Below are 19,731 nucleotides of genomic sequence, written 5' to 3'. Positions count from 1 at the left end.
AAAATTTAAGTTTCCTTGTGCTCGACAGAATCCCGATCGAAGTCCAACCCTACCATACTTTCAACACAAATAACTGATTCTGATCCTGCTGACGCTGGTGCTTCTGCTTCTGCAAATGCAGATCCTGATGGTGCGTGTGCTCCGCTCTGTAGCTTCCGTACATTTCAGAGCAGAGTTTAAAAATAGCTTTGAAATAATCTTGAACGATAATGTTACACAGGGGAACTCAATGTATCGAGAGGTTGCGTCTTACGTCTTCGTCGTGTTTTAGTTGTTAAAAGTACAACGTCGTTGTCTTGATTGTAGTCCCCTGTAGCATTTACACCGCCTTCTTTGCAACCATCAAATAAAATTAAAGACACACAACATCAGTATAAAGAACAAGAGAAGAAAAGAAAAGAAAAGAGAAGATAAAAAAGGCAAGACAAGACAACCAACGGTCGACGGGTACGAGATCTCCAGTCTTGGGACCCGGGTGATCGTTATCGTGTCGAACCAATAATCATTGTAATTCAACCAAATTACCCTTCGACTTTGCGTCTTTCTACTCGTATCGCATAAAAACGTTGCGTGAAATTTTTTCACTGATCTACTTTGACATCAAGAAAAAAAATTTAATGTATTTAAACAAATTTCTCTTCTTATTATTTAAATACAATGTAGTTTTTAAATTTGCATTTCGCGTGCGCTAGACCTATTAACTTTTTTTTTTTTTTTAATTATATACCCAAGAGTAAACCACAAATATTTATTATAATTTATTTAAAATTACTTACATTGTAACAAAATAACTCTGCCGCCTTTTCACGCTGCTGCAATTTATATATATATATTATTAATATATAAATTTAGTTTTTAAACTTCAAAGTCCTATCGACATAATTATTGCCTGCGTCATCTTCAATCATTTTTTTTAAACTACGCTTACTTATATTAATTACAGATGATTAGGAAATACTTTTATTTCTCAGCTCTTTATCATAGACATAAACAAGGAGATTAAAAATCATATAGGTACAAATACCTACATACATATATTTATTTATATATTTGTAAGAACATTGAATAGCATTGCCATCTTAAGGCGCGAGTTTAAATTAATTTTTTTTTTTTTTAAATCCGACGCCAACTTCCATTACGAATCAAAATGGCCGGTGACTCATTTTCCCGCCAATTTGTTATTCACAATCACGACCACGATCCAGAACATCACCAAGCAACCGGCTTTTATTAAATTTATATACATATACTAAGAACTTACGCAAAATATAAATTGTATATATAAATAATAGTATTACTAATAATAATAAAAAGGTAATTGTATTAAATTTAAATTAAATAAATTATTTAAACGATGCAACAGCCACCAAAACGTCTGAAAACAGCAGATTCACATCTTGGCGCAATTGCTTCGTCAATTGGTAATAAAAATGATATTTTATAAATAATATATTAAAAATTGAAACTAATTAATTGAATTTTTTAATTAATGATAGGTAATTAATTGTTGGGTAATAGTAATTATTTGATGACGAAATAATATTTTTTATAACCTAAATTTAAAACCAACTTCAGCTAGTTTCCAGTGCCCAGAACCCGGGTGACAGTTGAATCATCAGACAACTGACAATTTTTCTATTTTTAAATTAAAAAAATTCTATATTAATAGAAAAATATTTTTTTTTAGATGTATACGAAAAATTTGTGAAAGTGGCAGCAGTAAGATCAACAATTATTAAATTTTAAAATAAAAAAATTTAATATTAGCAGAAAAAAACAGTTTTTAAAACGAATATCAAGGAGTGTGAGTAGCAGACGAGACAATTTATAAATTTTAAATAAATATATTAATTTATTATAATAGTAAATTTCAAAACCATACGCGTACTGATTTTTCATTGATCTACATACGATTTTTTAAATTTTGTTTAATTATTTATTCTAAAAATTAACAAATTGACACTTGTCAGTTACATTCACACTCATATCTAGAACTTATGAAATATTTCTAATATATGATCCTAAAGTTAGAAGACTATTAACAATTTTAGTATTTTTTTCAACAAATCAATTACAAAAAAAAAAGTGCATATGTAGGAAATTATAAAAGCTATAGGTGCAATTTTAAAAATATTTCTTTTTTATAATATATCGTTTCTGAAAAAAATCGAAAAATTATTAGGCGACGGCTAACGAGTATAATTTCTAATATTTTATTTTTTAAAAGAAAAAATAATTGTCAGGTGTCTGTTATTTTGAGTTATGATACCCAGTATCCAGTACCCAGTGTCTAGTCTCTAAAGGAAACTACGAACAAGTGGATTCAATAGTAAAATAATAATTATTTATTAATTTGTTACAGAAGTATTAGGAGACACAATAAACTCAATTGGAGAGTCACATCGTTATTGCTTAAAAGTAAACAAGTTAATTGTGAAACACATTCGTGAGCAGTCGGAAGGATCCAAGGCTGTTGCATTGAATTTATCAAAAGTAGACACCAACGAGCCGTAGGAAGAATATATAAAAATAGGTGTCAAGGTCAGATATGTTGTAAAATAATAATTTTAATTTGAATATTAATAATTTAGTATAATGTAAAAAATAAAATATCAATATGATATTTATATATTTATTTATTTATAATCTCTAATACTAATTAGCTAATTATCACAACGTGATTTATAAAAAAGAATAATAGTTTATTTTTAAACAAATCAATACAATTAAAATACTTAATTTAACGGTATAAATACTTATTTACTATGACTCAATTAAGTACAAATTACGGTTGTACTTTTTCTAAAAAATTTAATCTTTTTTTTTCTTACATTAATTATATGGATTAATTAATATTTGATAAATATAATAAATATAATGCTATGTGATTATTTGTGAGTGATGAGAGAGACATTAATTAATAATAATATTATTAATAATAATTAAAATAATAATAATTGCATCCGCTTAAGTGAACGTTTGATTTAAAAAATTTACAATTAAAATATATAAATTTATTAACTAGGGTATTCATTATTATTATTATTTATATGGTTCATCTCGGTGATTTCTTCTAGGGTCTGCTACTTGTATCGGTGTCATTTTTCTCTCATTTCCTTGCCACAAATAATGACTATCTCTGTTTCTTAAATTTCTTTCACAACTAAAAAAATAATGGAATAAATTTTTATTTATTTAATTATTTTTTAAACCAACGGCCAGTTTTTAAATCCGAGATTTACATGCGACAAAACATGACTATATATTACGTATTTAACTAAATCTTGGATTGAGAAACTGGTCCTGCAAAAATGAAAGCACCAATTATTAGCTACAGAAAGTTTGTTAGTCACTTTAATTTTTTTATTATATTTAATATTAATGAGATAAAATTTTTGAACCCATTTTTTTAATTGGTCTTTCTATTAATTTTATCAAATTAATTAATTACATATTTTAATAAATATAAAGCTTTTCATATGATTACTCGAGTGTACCAATTATTGACACGCTTTAAAAATTGTGCAAAAAAATTCAATAATTAATAAAAAAAATTGTAGAATCATAAAGTAACATAGAGATGTCAATAATTGGGTTTTTACTTTAATGATTATGTTTATTGTGTTATTAATAAAAACTTCCAAATTGTTAGTAATTATTATAATTAATAATACAGTTGTTATTAAAGCTAAAATTTTAATTATTACGCTAAAAAAATGTTTAGTTATCAGATCAGTTGGTCTCGAAAACATGATAACTGCTAGTTATCAAAAAAATTTTTAATTAAATTAGCAGATCGATTGTTTTAATGATTTTTAATTCTGTATAAAAATTTTTTAAATTTAAATCGTTACTGTTTTAAACATTTATATACATATTTAATGACCCAGATTGTTAATGATTGCAATATGTATTTACGTAGCATGATTTAAATTAATCTGTTCCAACTTATGAATCAATTTATAAACTATTTTAAATCTTTCATATAAATTTTATGAATATTTCATTAAATTTTATAAACTATTGCTATTTATAATTCCATTAATAGCAACACTCTAGCATTTTATTAGTGCAAAAATTTTTACTCGCCCTAAGAACTTTTTGTACCAACATTTGAAAAAAATAAATAATTTTTTGAGGCAAGATTTCGTGCGTCAATATATTTTTTACTGTAATTAAATCGTACTGATCTTACAACACTATTTTTTTTCAATGTAACTATTGATTAGTAATTAGTAGTTAGTAGTTATTAATAATTATTTTTATTAGTTAAAAATATAAATATATTAATCACAAGCGTGTAATAAAATTAAATACAATTGTGGCCCTTACAAGATTATATAAATCCCATCAACCAGAGTCTGCAGTAAATCCTCAATTAGTTATAAATTACAATTAAATAATCATTTAATTACACACCGGCAAGTACTTTTGTCAAAGTAAGTTCCGTCGTGACAATCTAATTGATCTCGACATCCACATTCGCATTTATCAGTATCCCATATTTTAAGGTGGGGTTCAGCTTTACATTTAACTTCATCGTCGTGATTTAAACAAACACATCTGCATTCATTCTCTATGTACTGTTGTTTATAATTACATTGCTAATAAAAAAAAATTTATATATATTTATATATATTCTCAGATAAAATTGACAAAATAATTTTTAAATTAATCATTACCTCCTCAGTTATTTGACATTGGCATTTGCAACTGGTATGTTCCTCTACTGGTATCAATTCTTTACCTTCCCAGATAATTGAATCATTATCACGTTTAGTTACCGTAATCTTTAAAATAATATGTTGTATTTAAATAATTTTAGCATACATGTATAATATTATTTCAACTAGAACACAGTAAAAAGTCAGACATCAATAACAGAAATTACTTTTTAGTATTTATTTTATAAAAGTAAATGTTGAATTGAGAAACTTATGACCTTGATGTTCTAGTTGCAAATGTCGTCAATTTAAATTACCTGATAGTTACGTATGATTTTTTCAACTGGTTGACAACTCAGTAGTCTATGATAACAACAGCCGCCACACCTTTTTATTCTTGTACAACTAGGAAAATAAACAGAATCATGATCATCTCTTTGTGGTTTTAGCGGTACAACTTGAAATTCTGGTTGACATATCGCTGGTTTTGCTATCACCATTGATGATGATCTTTCTATACCCATTCGATCTAAAAAATTATTTATTCATTATTATTATTAAGTGAAAAAAAAATTTTTTTTCTTTTGCTTCATATTAAATTACTTATTACTAAAATTTTACTCGAATTATTAAATAAAAAGTATAATTTGATTTAATTAAGAGCCAGTTTTTAAACCCGGGTTTTAATTAATATTGCTGGTATATTTATAATAAACATTAATAATATATAGATATACAAGCAATAATAATTGGAACCCGGTTTAAAATTGACCCGAAGTAATTATTTATGTAATTAAATTTTATTTGTTGGGAAATTTAAATTAATTTAATAAATAATTATTAATAAAAATTAAGTCAAATAATTTGAATCACTGGAAATAATATTTTATGTACAGGAAAGCAATAAAAAGTTTTTTCCTTTGTTATTATTCTAGAAATTTTAAAAAAATTACTCAGACTTTATTGTAGTTATAATTAATGTAATTAAATGTAAAATAATAAATAAATTGTGCTCGTTTATTATTTTTATTTATAAATTGAAAAAAAAAATAATTATTTATAATATGAAATAGTTAATGACAATTAATTTAATTATTTTTTAATTTTTATTTAAATAATTACAGATTCAAATTTAATTTTATGTTGATAATTTTTTTTAATATTTGATTTTTTAGATTAAAAAATGTCTGAAGATTCATCACAAGCGATATCATTTGCCAATAGTTATTTTGCATTAGCTGATGGCTTAGTTTCGGATTTTGAAAATTATCTAGCCGATGACGTTATTCTCGATTGGTTTGGGCAGACTATCAAGGGCCGTAAAAATGTATCAGCATTTATGAAGTATAGAAATATTAATTCCAGACATATTATTGATGAAATAAATTCTACATCTTCAATAGAGTATCGCAAACACCGTCCATTGCGGTAAGTTTTTACAAATTCTTTTTTTTACACAGAAAAAAATAATTTCTTGGCTCAATAAAATTTTTGCTTTCATTTTATAATGCAATAAATTACTTAAGTCAAGTAAAAACTTTCTTAGAGCGAGTAAAAATTTTTTTGCGCCGAGAAATCCTTTTTTTGTGTTTTAAATTAAATTAAATAATAATAATAAAATATTATCACAACTAAATAATAAATTTTAATGCAGAAGAAAATATTATTCAATTGGTAATAGTGGGAATAAAACAATCGATATAGATAATGAGGAAAATGGTATTCGGTATAAAAGAAAATGTTATTCCGAAGGAGTAGTAGACGATGGTAATAATTTAGTAGCCGACAATAGCGCTAGTGAAACAAGTGTAGAAATGGACATTGAAACCGATTGTGCAGATTTTAAAATAGCCTCAGCTAAATTACAGGATGACGATTGCAACCGTAATTATTTAACTGATGCCTCATTATGTGATTTGAATTTCGATAAGTTAAAATTAGATTCCACTGTTTCAACTTCGAAAAAAACTCAAGTATTAAAGTTTGATGAGAACGATAATGATAATGATAACATTAATTATGATGATTTAAATTTATGTGATGATAACTCTAAAGAAGTAACAAACGAATTTTTGAATAAATTAGAAATGCGACCGACTTGTTTCGATGAAATTGAGAAAAAAATAATTTATTTGCGTGAAAAAAATAAGTCAGCCGGACGAATCGAAAGCGGACAAGGAGATGGGCCAGTTTCTACGGATAAAAAATTGAACCCAATAAAATATGTTGCAGCTTGTGGTGTCATTAAATCAGCTCGTTTTTTCACCGCTAAACAAATACGTAAAGACTTACGTCAACGTCAGTGTCGTCTTCAAATAGCTTATTCAAACAAAGAGATAAATTCAAAATTATCTACTAAAACTGAATCAACACAAACAGGAAGAGGAACTGGTGGTAATGACACTGAGACGAGTGCAATGGAACTCGATGATATTAATAGTAATAGTAGTAAACTATTGAGCTTACATGATATTAGAAAATTGAGTAACAAACTAGTCTCTCGTGATGAAAACGCAAACGATCCTGAAGGCTGTTATTGTGATGATCGTAATAAATTTTTACGATGCTTGGAGTTGGAGATCATTGACAACGTCAAGGTCAATCAGAATGATTTTGTTACGCCGAAATACAAAAGACATCAGTTGACATTCGACAAAAGCCCCAAGAGATTATTCAATGGAATTGAAACCGGCCGCGGTTTTGTATTTAATTATACCATACATTTAATTATTTACGAAAGCAACACCAAGTGTCGGCTCAATCTCTCCAATGAATTTGATTGTTAGAAAATTTTTTATATCAACGGATCTTTAATTTCATTATATTCGTTATTTATTTTTTCTTTAATTTTTTTTTTTTTTTTTAATTAAAGCGACCGGATCGTTGATATTTATTATTATTTTTTTTTTATTTAAAGTTAATACATTTGTGATACTAATTAAAATAAAATAGTAGACATTAATACAAATGTAATTAAAGAATAATTAATCATTATCGTTTAAAGACTTGAGTAATTAAAGAAGAAAAAAATAGGTTGAGTAATGATAAAGAAAAAAGTAATTATCAAAGTTAAGGTCATGTTATTTTTAGAAAAAAAAAGTCATAATTTTATGTAATTATTTGAATACTTTGTGAGTTGTGAGACAAAACAATATCTTAAAATAACTGTGCTAATTTTAGCAGATTATTTTCCATTTACTCATCTTTCAGTTTCTTCTCCGTTAACTTTTTTTTTCATTATTATTTATAGAAATAGTTATTAATTATTAATTGCGATTTTATAAGTACATTTGCACTTACCAGCAATGAAAGACGGTTTTTCCGATTCCGGTACACCTTTCACAATATTAAGAAAATCTTCAACGGAATTAAATTTTTCCATTTGTTTTGCTAACGCTATCGATTTCTGTAACAAATAAATATTTTAAAAGTTAAAAAATTATTTAGAAGATAAAATAAGTGAGTAAATAAAAAAATAAATGCAAAATATATATACATTAATTTTATCTTTAAAAAAAAAAAAAATACATTATTTATGTAAGTAAGTACTGATAAAAAATCACAATTGAAAGGCAACTTGTATTTTCTTTGATAGCCAATTGATAACAAAACGCGATTAAATATTTTTTTTTGTATACAAGATAATCAACACTTTTTATGACGTCGGGTTGTCATATAAATATATATAATTTTTTTTCAATGTACCAATGGTTTATCATTATCAGTATTCTCAGAAATGATAATTAAATGACTCAGGACAATAAATACTTGTATGACTAATTGTAAGGTATGAAATTGAAATTAAATATTCTACGGTCAATAATCTTCTGTACGTTTTAATAAATAATATTTTCATTAAAAATATTGTTCTTGAAATATATACCATATATTGTAAAAAAAAAAAAAGAAAATATAAATATTGATAGCAACTTTTTAAAGTAAATATTTATAAAGACAAAGTTTTCCCGCCGTCAATTCTTTCACGTGAAAAATTTTTCTGTGTACGTGATAATTTAGACGTTAAAACTTTTTTTTTTTTTTTTCAAGTTCAAAAAGTGATAATTTATAGCAGGTGTGTAATGAATAGAAATAAAATTGATATAATAGGGAATTGTGAAAAAAAAAATGGAGAATTAAATATTTTAATAATTTGTGCAGCTGTTTCATGTATTGTAACACTTATAGTTTGTAAATAAAACATTTTCATCTCATTATTAGTTTAGATTTTTTTTTATCATAAATTTTATAAAATTTATGTAAGGTAACGTTTATCACACGTGGTACGATGTCAAATACTTGGATAACTTCTGGTACTCCTTTGTCTATAAAATATTTAATGCCTACAAAATTTTTATCTTAGTTTTAACAGACTTAAAAATTTTTCTATTGTCATATTTACAATCTAACATACTTATATGATATATTGTTTATTCTGTCAATTAAACTATATCACAAGTATTGAAAAGTTTTATTCTAATAAAAGTATTAATTTAAATTTAAGTCAATGATTCAGATAAATATAATCGAGTTACACAATTCAATTTTATTTTTAATTAGTAAGTATTACGTTATCATTTGTGACATATTATCTAACAACAAATACTTAAATAATTTATATTTTCAAATCAAATAAGACTCCAATTATATCATTTTTTTAATAACAATGTACAATTATTTAAAAAAATTTAAACTTCACCCGGATTATTTTTAAAAATATATATTTACATAATATCAATAAAAACCAGACGTTTGTTAATAAATATTTTACATTTAAATATTTTCATTTGTTGACAGGCGCCAATTCAGTGTCAATTTATACTTTTTTTTTATATATATTAATAATTAAATATTTTTTACACAACCGCATTGCTCGTATTTTTAAATTCCACATATAAAACATCATCTCTGGTATATCTCAAGTATTTTTATCTCAGTAAGAGCCTTTCACTATTCGTATTTTATTCTGAGAATGAATCTCCGGTTTGCCAATTAAATATAAATGTTGAAAAAAAAAAATATAAATTAATAAATAAATAAATAGATTCCAAGTATACTTTAATTACAACAGCATCCCTCTATATTATGACTAATCAGCAATTTATTTCACACCAGTAATTAGCTATTCGCATTAGTTAATAATTTAAAACATTAATTTAATATACAACACACTTGCCGAGTGTGTATTTACAAATACACCTGTCTCATAAGTTATTACATCTACAATATTTTTTTTTTCAAACACATAAATTGTCAAAAATATCACGTTTAATTTTGTTAGATATAGTACTACATCTGTTTAACGCGATAATAAATTATACCATTAGACTATAAGATCACTTTTTAAAATAATTTGTTACGAAAAATTTTGAATTACGTTACAATCATGCATATATTATTTTATTTACACAAACATCTAATTTATTTTACTGATTATAATATAAATTAAGGTCATTAAATCTTCAGACAATGTCAATTCATTAATTATTTCATGTCTGATCAATCATGTCTACATGAATAAAAATCCAAGCGATCTATTTGTAAAAAAACGCGTGAATTTAAAAAAAAATAAAAAGTCACTTAGAAAGTATTCTGGTATTTCCTGAATGTTTTACTATAATTGCTTACGTTAAATCACGTGATTAGAATTGATAAATATAAATAATAATGATAATAGTAATGAGTGTGTAGGTGCATTAAATACTTGAAAAAAAAAAAAAAAAAAAAAAAAAACAGGAGTTAGTAATGACGCGTTGCCGGTCTCTATTCTATCCTCGACATTATTTATGCTTGGACTTCGAGGTCACATGTGATCCACACACGAGACGACAAAACTTACATAGGAATGAGCTGTGGTTGTGATACAGCAGGTACACTTTTATTATCAACTCTTTTATCTCATCCTTCCTCTTATGATTCAAGTTTACTCTTATCAGTTAAATGTATATATGTATATATATTATTCGATAGCTCAGAACTTATAGAATTAAAGTTGCGAAGAAAGAATTTGTTTTCAATTAAATCTCCAAGTGTTTTATCAAAATCATTTATTTTTTTTTTGCAGATAAAAATATCACATATATTTTATAATTCAGCGTCACAATAAACATTTAAATGTCTAGTTATTAATTAACGAGAAGGTAACCGGTAGTGAAAAAAAAATGAAAGAAAAAAATAAAATTTACCGCAAGAAAACTTTGTTCTGTTGATGGATTGATTAATCTAGGTACTGCTGGTGGCCTTTGATAACTCGTAGGACCAGGAAACACAATATCACCTTGATTCTCATAGTAATAAGTACTTTTACTATTAACAACATCGCAAATAATTGCAATTATCAACACAATCATTATAACTTTATACATTTGTTTATTTATTTTAAAAATCTAGGTAACTTATTTATTTTTTAAATATTTATTATTCTTTAATTACGTAACTTAGTCCTTGATTATTTTATTACAATTAAAATGATGTAGTTAAAGTTTAATATAGTTATTGAATGAAACTAAGATATTTTAAAATAACGCGGCCAAATTCCCGCGGTGGATTCAAAATAATATTTAAATACTTGATAGGTAATCATGTGTACGGCGAGAATACCATCCGACTGTCGGATTTTAACAAGTCCACCAGGTAATATGTAGATACTGTACACACACAAATCCATGCGTACATATATAGCGATTTATATGTTAACTTTTACATAAGTATATATGAGTATCAGGTGAAGTGCGCAAGCGCATTAATTACCTATATTTAAATTAAAGAGTAATAAATTTAAATATTATGATAATAATACTAATACCGTAATAATTATTGCCTCTTATCAGATAATTATTAATTAATGATTGATAATTAATAATTTATAATGTTAATAAATTATTTATTTTAAATTATACAACTTCTTCAGTCAACATGTCAATGTTTTGATAATCCATGTAGCCGAATGTCGACTCCTCGAGAAGATTTAATGATGAAAAATAATTTTTTATACAGTCACGTTGTCGACTGGCAACTTGACCGATATTTCTATTATCAAAAGGCACTTTTTCCGGCTGGTCAAAATTATTTGCAGCGCACGTTGCGGTTTTCAGCATATCCTCTGACATGAAATCGCCGTGTCGCTCGCAAATGTTGTGGAGAGCGAAGCAGCATCCAATCAATTGTGGGAGTACTTTGATACTTATGTCTATTGGGTGATTTATTATATCAAATCTTGCTCTCATACGTCGTATAGCTGTTTTACCCAATTGTCTTGCTGTGTCGATCTGGGCATTGAATAGCAATTCACTGTGGGTTGATGGCTCCGTGTACTCTGTTAATATCCATGGTAATAGTGGGTATGAGCATGGTGCTATTACACAATAAGGAATTTTTAATCCATTTACATTTTGTGTTTCCTAAAATTAACAAAATAATTATTTTATTAATTCAATAATTTCAAATTTTTTTAATTTTTATAAAACCCTAGAAACCGTTTATAAAATACGTCACGAAATGTTTATATATTACAAATATATTACAAATATTTACAAATATGAAATGAATGACTTTTTATCGTAACAACAAAATAAAATTAAAAAAAAAACGATAGGAAAATTGCAAATCGTTTGATTATCTGCGAATGTCACATTTCTCTAGACCATCCAACCCCTTCTGCCTCATGAGTGCAAACGTATTTTATGAACTGCCTTAAAAAATGAACTCATAGTTCATAAAATAAGAAATAGAAAAAAAAATATTAATTTTGATTTAGTTAATCAATAAACTATAATCTCTAGTATACTTTTCAGGGTCAATATTATTTAAAAAAAAGAAAAAGTTAAATAACTAGCATACAAAAATTTATATAACTGAATAAATTAAACCTCCCACTGTTTATCAAATAAATTATGCAGGTATTATTTAACAGAATGAATTAAACCTCCCACTGTTTATCAAATAAGTTATGCAGGTATTATTTAACAGAATGAATTCCGATAATTATATTTTTGAACTTGATCAATAACATCGTTCCTCATTCAAGTCAAGTGTATAATCATTGACATTAAGCCTTTTTTACGCAGACTATCAGTTTAAATCATTTTAAATAGGGTAAATAAATAATATTACATAAAATTATTACCGGTGGTATAACTTTTTTGTGTAATCTGAAGATATTTGAATCTGCTAAGACTTTAACATCGGTTGTGGCACCTGGATGTCTGATACTAACATCTCTGAAACTTTAAATAGAATTGTTTATTTAAGGTACAATATTAATAATGCAAACATAACTGATGTAACATTCATTCAAATTTTAAAATCACGTAATATTTCATATCTATATCTATATATATATTATCTAAAAAACAGAAGTTGTAAATTATAATTACATCAAAGCACTGCGATAATTAAAAGATTAAATAATAATTACAATAAAGATTATTAATTGACAGTGAATAAATTTAATTTGGTAATACGTAATCGATTATGTCCCAATTACATGATTAACTGTTACTGTAACTGTTGCTGTTAATAATTTTTAAAATAAATAACATAAATTATTAGTTGATAACAAAACATTTTTAAAAATTTCTTTACGTCCTCAGCCTAAATTTATATTATTTTTTGTCCTAATTATCAATTAAATAAATGGTTGTTGTGACGTACCAATTTTTCGAGTCGATAATCATTTGAGCAATGAATGAATAATAAAGCTTTGAATTTACAAAAGCATTTGCCATTCCAGATGCATTGTAAACTGGAACGTGGAGTGTGTCCAGGAGACCAATTATCTGTGGAAATTTTGTTTCTTTTTCAAATGACTCTGCTATTTCAGCGGCTTCTGCAGCGTCCGGCATTTTTATAACCAGAGGCAGTAAATGCTCGCATATTTTAACAACAACTTTGTGGATTGTTTTTTGTACTGTTGCTTTAGAAATGGTAAATTTTGATGACAAAGTTACTAAATCGTCGCGGTTTGTTAATTTTGATAAGACTATGGCGATTTGTTTGTCGGCTGGAACTCCTGGGGCAAAATTAATTAAATTTTTACGTCTTAATTTATAAATAAATAATTTATAATATAAATTTTGACTAACTTTTGATTGGAGTTCTTTGGCCGATTGCTACTTGGTTTCTCGGTACAATGTGAGGACTTAGCACATCAATTAAATATATATATGTTTTACGTGAACATCTCATAAATTCTAGGCATTGATTGTCAGGATAATTTGATTCTTTAAACTGTTCCCACCAAGTTTTAACAGTCATATCGTAGCATATTTCTTCACAATTCATGGGTGTCTTCATCATCGTTAGTGTTGTCTTGATGACATTTTTCATCCTCCTTTTTTCATTACTAATTTTAAAAACCCGAAATAAAACAAACAATATTTAACACTTGAAATAAAATACATTATACAATTTAAATTGAGGTTATGTACTGACCTGTTCATAAATTCCATTCGTCCTTTGAAATTTGCATTAGCCTGGACCAGGTCATCATCCATTATTTTAACTGTGGCTGCATAATTTGCTATTACAGCTTCCATGTTGCTAAATTAAACATTTAAATATTTTTAGATGAAAATTTATTATTTTGTACTATTTTTCACTTCCTGTTTGTGTTTTGTTGCAGCCATTTTGATTTTACAGGTTTCAAAGTTTACCGCCAAATTATAGTTTTTAAAATAGCGCCGTGGCTGGTTCGGAAACTAATTTGTTTCGATTTTACTTCTGCGCATGCGTAAAATTTGAAATCTAGGTAGCGCATGCGTCGTTGGCATTCAAGCGTCAGTTTTTTGTCTTGCCTGTGCGGTCGCAAAGTGATTGAGTAGTTTTATTAATAGTTATACGAAATAAATGTATTTTAAATATTAATTTTGATCATTTACATAGTAATAAGTGTTTGTGGACGTGAGTGATGAGTGTTAGTTTAATTAAAATGTGAAAAAGTGAATTGTGATTTTGTGCGTGACTGAGTGAAGATTTTTAGCAGCAACTTCATTAGTAATCGTGTATTTTCTGATTAGATTTGTATCCAGTCATCAATCTGTGAGTCGAAATTCATATTTTTATTAATTACTTATAATTAATTAGAATTTATATTTATCACAATTTCGAATTAATTTTTTCATTCAATTGAATCTAAAAAAAATTTTTTTAATTATATTTATTAAATCTGATAAATTTTTATGATACTGAAGTTAGCCGACGTATAGAAATTTTTTGATTTTTTTCAAAACGACAAATAAAAAAGAAAATATTTAAAAGAATTGCACTGGTAGTTTTTTTTGCTGCATGAGCATATTTTTAGTTTTTTGTAATTGATTTGTTAAAAAAAAACCGAAAATTTTTAAGTGTCTTCTCACTTTCGGTTTATAAATTTTTTTATCTTTCATCTGTTGGCTAAATTTATTTTCAAACGTCAGCGATTCGTTTATTTAAACTAAAAAAATATTCTCGCTGATTGGCTGCTAGTCGGCCATTTCCGTTATGTCGGAAAATCGGAAACTAATTTGCTTCTGTTCTGCTTTTGCGCATGCGTGAAATTTGAAATCTAGGTGGCGCACGCATCGTCATTCGAGCGTCAGTTCCTTTATCTTGTCCCTGCGGTCGCGAAGTGATTGAGTAGTCTTATAATTTTTATTAATAATTCGAAGAAATAAATGTGTTTTAAACATTAATTACAGTTAATTACGTGCCAATAAGTGTTCGTATACATAAGTGTTGAGTGTTAGTTTAATTAAAAAGTGAATTGTCATTTTGTACGGGACTTTGACTTTGAAGATTTTTAGCAGCAACTTCAATGGTAATCTTGTATTTTCTGATTCGATTTGTATCCAGTCATCAATCTGTGAGTAGAAATTCATATTTTCAGTAATTACTTATAATTAATTATAATTTATATTTATTACTATTTCAAATTTATTTATTTCAAATGATAAATTTTGATGATACTGAAGTTAGCGGACGCATATCAATTTATTTTTAAATGATAAATTATAAAAAAAAAAAATATTAAGAAAAATTGCACTTATAGAGTTAATGATTTTTTACATGTGCATATATTTAGTTGTTTTTTTTTTTGCAATTGATTTGTAGAAAAAAAATCCCAAAATTGTTAATTGTCTATTAACTTAAAGTTCATATATTTTTGAATCTTTCGTCTATTGGCTAAATTTATTTTCAAATGTCAGCGATTTGTTCATTTAAATTAAAAAAATTTTCGCGCCGTTTGGCTGCTGGTCGGCCATTTTCATTGTGTCGGAAAAAAACGAATGAAAGTTGGGTTATACTGTGGGGAGAAAAAGCGAATTAAATATTTACTTGCATTTATAATTATCGCGTTATTATTTTCCGTTATCAAGTGCATGTGTATATAAATAAAAAATTTAAAAAAATAAAAAAAAATGGCTAATCCAGCACATTCTGATATAATCGAAGAAGACGCAGCTGATTTACAATTTCCTAAAGGTACGTATTAAATAAAATAAATATATATAAAAATATAACAATAGTCATAACCTTAAATGATAGAATATTTAAATAAAAATAAATAAATTATTGCCGATAATTATAATAACCAATAACTATTTGCTTGATAATAAAAAAAAATCGAGTCCAAAGTGACAATTTTCTTGCTTTCAGATTCTGAAATGCGTGTGATAAATATCGAGCCAGATAAATCAGTTATAAAGGATGAAAATTTAACTTTAGACTCGATTTGTCGTGGTTGCAATTCAGAATTGTCTGAGCCATACATTAAATGTTCGATATGCAGTCACACAATCTGCTCATTATGTTTTTCCAATGGTTGGGAAGCTGGTGAGCATGAAAATAATCATGATTATCTGGTTATTACCAATGACTTTCCGTTGAATGAACAGTCAGGCTGGTCAGCGCAAGAGGAATTATTATTATTTGCCGCTTTAAAAGTATGTGGTTATGGTAACTGGGCAGACATCGCTAAAAGATTACCAGGAAGATTGCCAGAAGAAGTAGAAGCCCACTATTTAAAGTATTACATTGACGAGCCATCTTTACCCGGATTACCAAAACTTGAATCATCAGTTGCCACCACCGAGACAATATTTTTCACATGCAAGCTCCATGACGTTGAAGAACCACCAAGATTTAAACCCAATTCGTTGAACAGCCGAGCACTGGCTGGCTACAATGCAGCGCGCTCTGATTTTGAAGTTAACTTTGATAATCATGCGGAATTAATGATTTCCAAGTTGAAGTACAACGAATTCAGTGAAGAAGATGACGAAGATTATGAACTGGGATCGAGTCTCCAGGTTGCCATCATCGAAGGATACAACAGCAGACTCAGAGAACGGGAGAGACGTAAAAATATAATACGCGAGCATGGTCTGATTGCTGTGAGACGCACGATGTTGTGGTTGCAGAGATACGACCGGACGATAACTATTCCAGTCGCTGAAAAAATTTTAAAAATAATGCAGTTGGTAAATGGACTTGACTTGGATTATATAATGGAGTGCCTGCATCACGCGGGAGAAATTAAAAATTACATTAAGAAGTTGCATGAGTTTCGAAAGAATGGTTTGAAAAATTTTTACAGCATTACGATGTACCAGAAATTGAGAAAACTAAGACGTGAGCACGAGAAAGATAAACGCTTGTATGTCATTAACATTGAGCAATCTTTCAAAAATTTGTTGAATGGCAATAATTTGAGTGCTGGGAATAATAGTTCAGTTGGCAACGTTTGTCAGCGTAAAAAACCACCGCCGTTGGAAATAGAAGGGGCGCCTTGTTATGATAAACTTGATGATGCTGAGAGAGAGCTTTGTTCTAATGTACGCATCCTGCCGGAAAGTTATCTTGAGTTCAAAAATTTATTGATAAGTGAAAACAAAAAAATGGGACACTTGAAACTCGCTCAGGCACGGACCTTATTGAAAATAGACGTTAATAAAACGAGAAAAATATTTGACTTTTTAGCACAGCTCGGTTATATTACAAAACATCAATAATTTATTTATTTTTATTTTTTTAAGGTATAATTTATTATCAAAAATTTTAAATTAGTTATGGTTAAGTTTATTATTAATTATATTTTATTATTTATAGAATTTGAAAACGCTGAAACGCTGTTGATATCGGAAGTTCAACTGCTGCTCCAGCACAGAAAAGCGCAGAACGAGTTGGCTGAAGACGAGCAAGAATTTTCTGAAGTGTTTACCAAAAGTTTTAATTATACTGAACGGTTTCGTAAATTTAAAAGCAAAGAAATGATTGCTGCTGTTAGGAGGTAAGACTTTGTAATCAATTTTTATGACTTAAAATTAATAAAAATAAATAATTTTGGTAGTATGTTGATGCAAAAGAAATTGCACAAATTCGAGCTCGCGTCGCTGGCTAATTTGTGTCCCGAAACACCGGAAGAAGCCAAAGCACTGATACCCAGTCTCGAGGGTCGTCTTGAAGACGAAGAGTTGAGGACAATACTCGAAGACATCCAGACAAAACGATCTCTTCAATACTGACAAGTCCGACCTAAATATCAGCAGCAGCAGCAACAACAAGATCAAATAATCTTGATATTTTACTTCTTCATTAAACGTTTTTATTTTTTTTTATTTATCATTTCTGTTACACATAAATTAAATAATCGTTCATTACTGAAGAAGCGTATGATTGATGTAGACCGTAGTGAATTGATCTTGTGGTTCCTCTAGCATCCAATTACACACGGACACATACATAAAAGAGATGCGTGCACACAGCAATGGCAATTTGCGACAAGCATCAGTGGCATCAGCACCAGCGTCAGCATTAACATTAACATTAACATCACCAGCAGCCACAGAGTATCTGAAAAGAAGATGGCTAATTGTTGCAGCGACAACCGCGCATTAGCTTGCTGGTAATTACATGTACGGCTGGCTGTTGCACGCAAGGAAACCCGACTACTACTCCACACTGCCCAGGACACCATCATTATCGAGCGACTCTTATATATGAGAATTCATCTCTGATTTTCTCAATTTAATTGTGAGCTTGACTGTGATCCTGATCCCCTTATTTACCAGGATCTACACCTGTTTGTGTCTATAATTTATTTAAAATACATCAGGTGATTCCCAGGCGTATCACAAACCCGTAGTTTACGACGTGCTGCTGCAACTGTCATTTCTGTTGGCTAATTTAATATTATTAATTATCATTAGATTATGATTGGTTGACGTGATTTCTGCGAATTAGTCAGCTGACAGCGGGAGATGCCCTCGGGGTGTGATTTGCCAACAGGATACACGCACTAGCGGATCCAACATTCAGATCATCTCGAGATGGATGCATCTATAAATATATCTAGTGTATCCTGCCAACGATTACCCTCGAAATAATAATCAATTTGCGTAACTGTTTCACCGTCTCACTGATGCGCTACGTCACCATTTAATTATTTATTTAGTTTTTTCTTTTTTTTATATTCAGACCGAACGTCAGTAACTCGATTATAAATTCATTCAATTATTAAACCCGTCAATTATAAATTTATAACAATATATTTTTTATTTTTTACTTTGATACAAGTACTTATAAATATAGATACATTTCAGTGAATTTTTAATAAAGTTTGAAATAATAGTTATTTTATTCTGGTACCTTTTATTTATTAAAACACTTTTTTTTTTGGGTAATTAAAATAATCATTTTCCTTACAAGAATGTACTGGGATTTTTTTTTCTTCTACAAAAGGAAATGTTTTATGCAAATCTTTTATACGTCATTTCCTTAGTATCATACAACTATATACTTTTTTTATTATTATTATTATTATTATTATTATTATTTTATTTTATTAAAAAGCTCGTGGTATTATAGAATTTCCAGAATATCGGGTTGCAAGGTCGAATCGAGCTCTCAATTTCCTTGACCCTGATATTTTATCGTTACAACTGAAAATTTAAATTTATATATGAATATAAATATAAATATTTATCCCTTCAATAGTCACCTGAAACCTTTTTTAAAAAAAATTTTTTCGTACTTGAGAAATAATTAAAAAATTTAATTTTACTAAGTCGCCTACTTTATTAAATTATATTTA

At 27.6% G+C, this 19,731-nt stretch overlaps 5 protein-coding genes across 9 annotated transcripts in view; 3 read left to right on the top strand and 2 right to left on the bottom strand.

Annotated features, from left to right (window-relative positions):
- The first annotated feature begins 1,164 nt into the window (after positions 1 to 1,164).
- Positions 1,165 to 7,958, top strand: LOC103573351 (uncharacterized). Of its 4 annotated transcripts, none has more exons than XM_008552388.2 (4): positions 1,165 to 1,314; positions 2,363 to 2,541; positions 5,840 to 6,092; positions 6,319 to 7,958. In XM_008552388.2, exons 3-4 carry the CDS (start codon positions 5,848 to 5,850, stop codon positions 7,448 to 7,450), a joined length of 1,377 nt encoding a protein of 458 aa, XP_008550610.1. In that variant the 5' UTR covers positions 1,165 to 1,314; positions 2,363 to 2,541; positions 5,840 to 5,847; the 3' UTR covers positions 7,451 to 7,958. The 4 variants fall into 4 exon arrangements, with proteins under 4 accessions (XP_008550610.1, XP_053594398.1, XP_008550608.1 ...); XM_053738423.1 differs by having other exon boundaries at positions 1,165 to 1,421; positions 2,366 to 2,541; XM_008552386.2 differs by having other exon boundaries at positions 1,165 to 1,421.
- On the bottom strand, positions 2,754 to 11,258 carry LOC103572249 (vascular endothelial growth factor A). Its single transcript, XM_014445106.2, has 6 exons — positions 10,847 to 11,258; positions 7,965 to 8,070; positions 4,982 to 5,193; positions 4,683 to 4,790; positions 4,420 to 4,604; positions 2,754 to 3,163 (listed from the first exon to the last, which is right to left on the bottom strand). The coding sequence occupies exons 1-6, from the start codon at positions 11,024 to 11,026 to the stop codon at positions 3,043 to 3,045; spliced, it is 912 nt and encodes a 303-aa protein (XP_014300592.1). The 5' UTR covers positions 11,027 to 11,258; the 3' UTR covers positions 2,754 to 3,042.
- A 198-nt stretch (positions 11,259 to 11,456) lies between these two features.
- On the bottom strand, positions 11,457 to 14,287 carry LOC103573352 (uncharacterized). Its single transcript, XM_008552390.2, has 5 exons — positions 14,094 to 14,287; positions 13,745 to 14,004; positions 13,314 to 13,671; positions 12,787 to 12,886; positions 11,457 to 12,061 (listed from the first exon to the last, which is right to left on the bottom strand). The coding sequence occupies exons 1-5, from the start codon at positions 14,195 to 14,197 to the stop codon at positions 11,555 to 11,557; spliced, it is 1,329 nt and encodes a 442-aa protein (XP_008550612.1). The 5' UTR covers positions 14,198 to 14,287; the 3' UTR covers positions 11,457 to 11,554.
- Positions 14,288 to 14,488: 201 nt separating this feature from the next.
- The window catches only part of LOC103573353 (uncharacterized), an 85,001-nt gene continuing 79,758 nt past the window's right edge, over positions 14,489 to 19,731 (top strand). Inside the window, exons 1-2 of the mRNA XM_008552393.2 lie at positions 14,489 to 14,699; positions 15,338 to 15,501. The gene's annotated coding sequence lies outside the window, so the exon portion shown is untranslated. The remainder of the gene's footprint in view (positions 14,700 to 15,337; positions 15,502 to 19,731) is intronic.
- LOC103573354 (DNA-directed RNA polymerase II subunit Rpb4) lies at positions 15,922 to 19,266 on the top strand. 2 transcript variants are annotated; one of them, XM_014445099.2, is made up of 3 exons: positions 15,922 to 16,121; positions 17,748 to 17,928; positions 17,989 to 19,266. In XM_014445099.2, exons 1-3 carry the CDS (start codon positions 16,058 to 16,060, stop codon positions 18,161 to 18,163), a joined length of 420 nt encoding a protein of 139 aa, XP_014300585.1. In that variant the 5' UTR covers positions 15,922 to 16,057; the 3' UTR covers positions 18,164 to 19,266. The 2 variants fall into 2 exon arrangements, with proteins under 2 accessions (XP_014300585.1, XP_053593091.1); XM_053737116.1 differs by lacking the exon at positions 17,989 to 19,266 and adding an exon at positions 16,296 to 17,674 and having other exon boundaries at positions 17,748 to 17,831.

The sequence above is a fragment of the Microplitis demolitor genome, chromosome 1, assembly GCF_026212275.2.
Source record: "Microplitis demolitor isolate Queensland-Clemson2020A chromosome 1, iyMicDemo2.1a, whole genome shotgun sequence".
NCBI lineage: Eukaryota > Metazoa > Arthropoda > Insecta > Hymenoptera > Braconidae > Microplitis > Microplitis demolitor.
This window is presented reverse-complemented; position numbering and strand designations above follow the sequence as displayed.

What these genes read in the sequence shown, in the direction of transcription:
- LOC103573352 (XM_008552390.2), bottom strand. Translation starts at nt 14,197, where the DNA reads ATGGAAGCTGTAATAGCAAATTATGCAGCCACAGTTAAAATAATGGAT. An exon ending in ATTATCGACTCGAAAAATTG is followed by an intron (nt 12,887 to 13,313) that starts GTACGTCACAAC and finishes TTCTATTTAAAG; the next exon opens with TTTCAGAGATGTTAGTATCA. An exon ending in ACAAAAAAGTTATACCACCG is followed by an intron (nt 12,062 to 12,786) that starts GTAATAATTTTA and finishes TGTTAATTTTAG; the next exon opens with GAAACACAAAATGTAAATGG.
- LOC103572249 (XM_014445106.2), bottom strand. Translation starts at nt 11,026, where the DNA reads ATGTATAAAGTTATAATGATTGTGTTGATAATTGCAATTATTTGCGAT. An exon ending in AAATCATACGTAACTATCAG is followed by an intron (nt 4,791 to 4,981) that starts GTAATTTAAATT and finishes ATTATTTTAAAG; the next exon opens with ATTACGGTAACTAAACGTGA. An exon ending in TTTGACAAAAGTACTTGCCG is followed by an intron (nt 3,164 to 4,419) that starts GTGTGTAATTAA and finishes TTATTTTTTTAG; the next exon opens with TTGTGAAAGAAATTTAAGAA.
- LOC103573354 (XM_053737116.1), top strand. Translation starts at nt 16,058, where the DNA reads ATGGCTAATCCAGCACATTCTGATATAATCGAAGAAGACGCAGCTGAT. An exon ending in TGATTTACAATTTCCTAAAG is followed by an intron (nt 16,122 to 16,295) that starts GTACGTATTAAA and finishes TCTTGCTTTCAG; the next exon opens with ATTCTGAAATGCGTGTGATA.
- LOC103573351 (XM_008552388.2), top strand. Translation starts at nt 5,848, where the DNA reads ATGTCTGAAGATTCATCACAAGCGATATCATTTGCCAATAGTTATTTT. An exon ending in CGCAAACACCGTCCATTGCG is followed by an intron (nt 6,093 to 6,318) that starts GTAAGTTTTTAC and finishes ATTTTAATGCAG; the next exon opens with AAGAAAATATTATTCAATTG.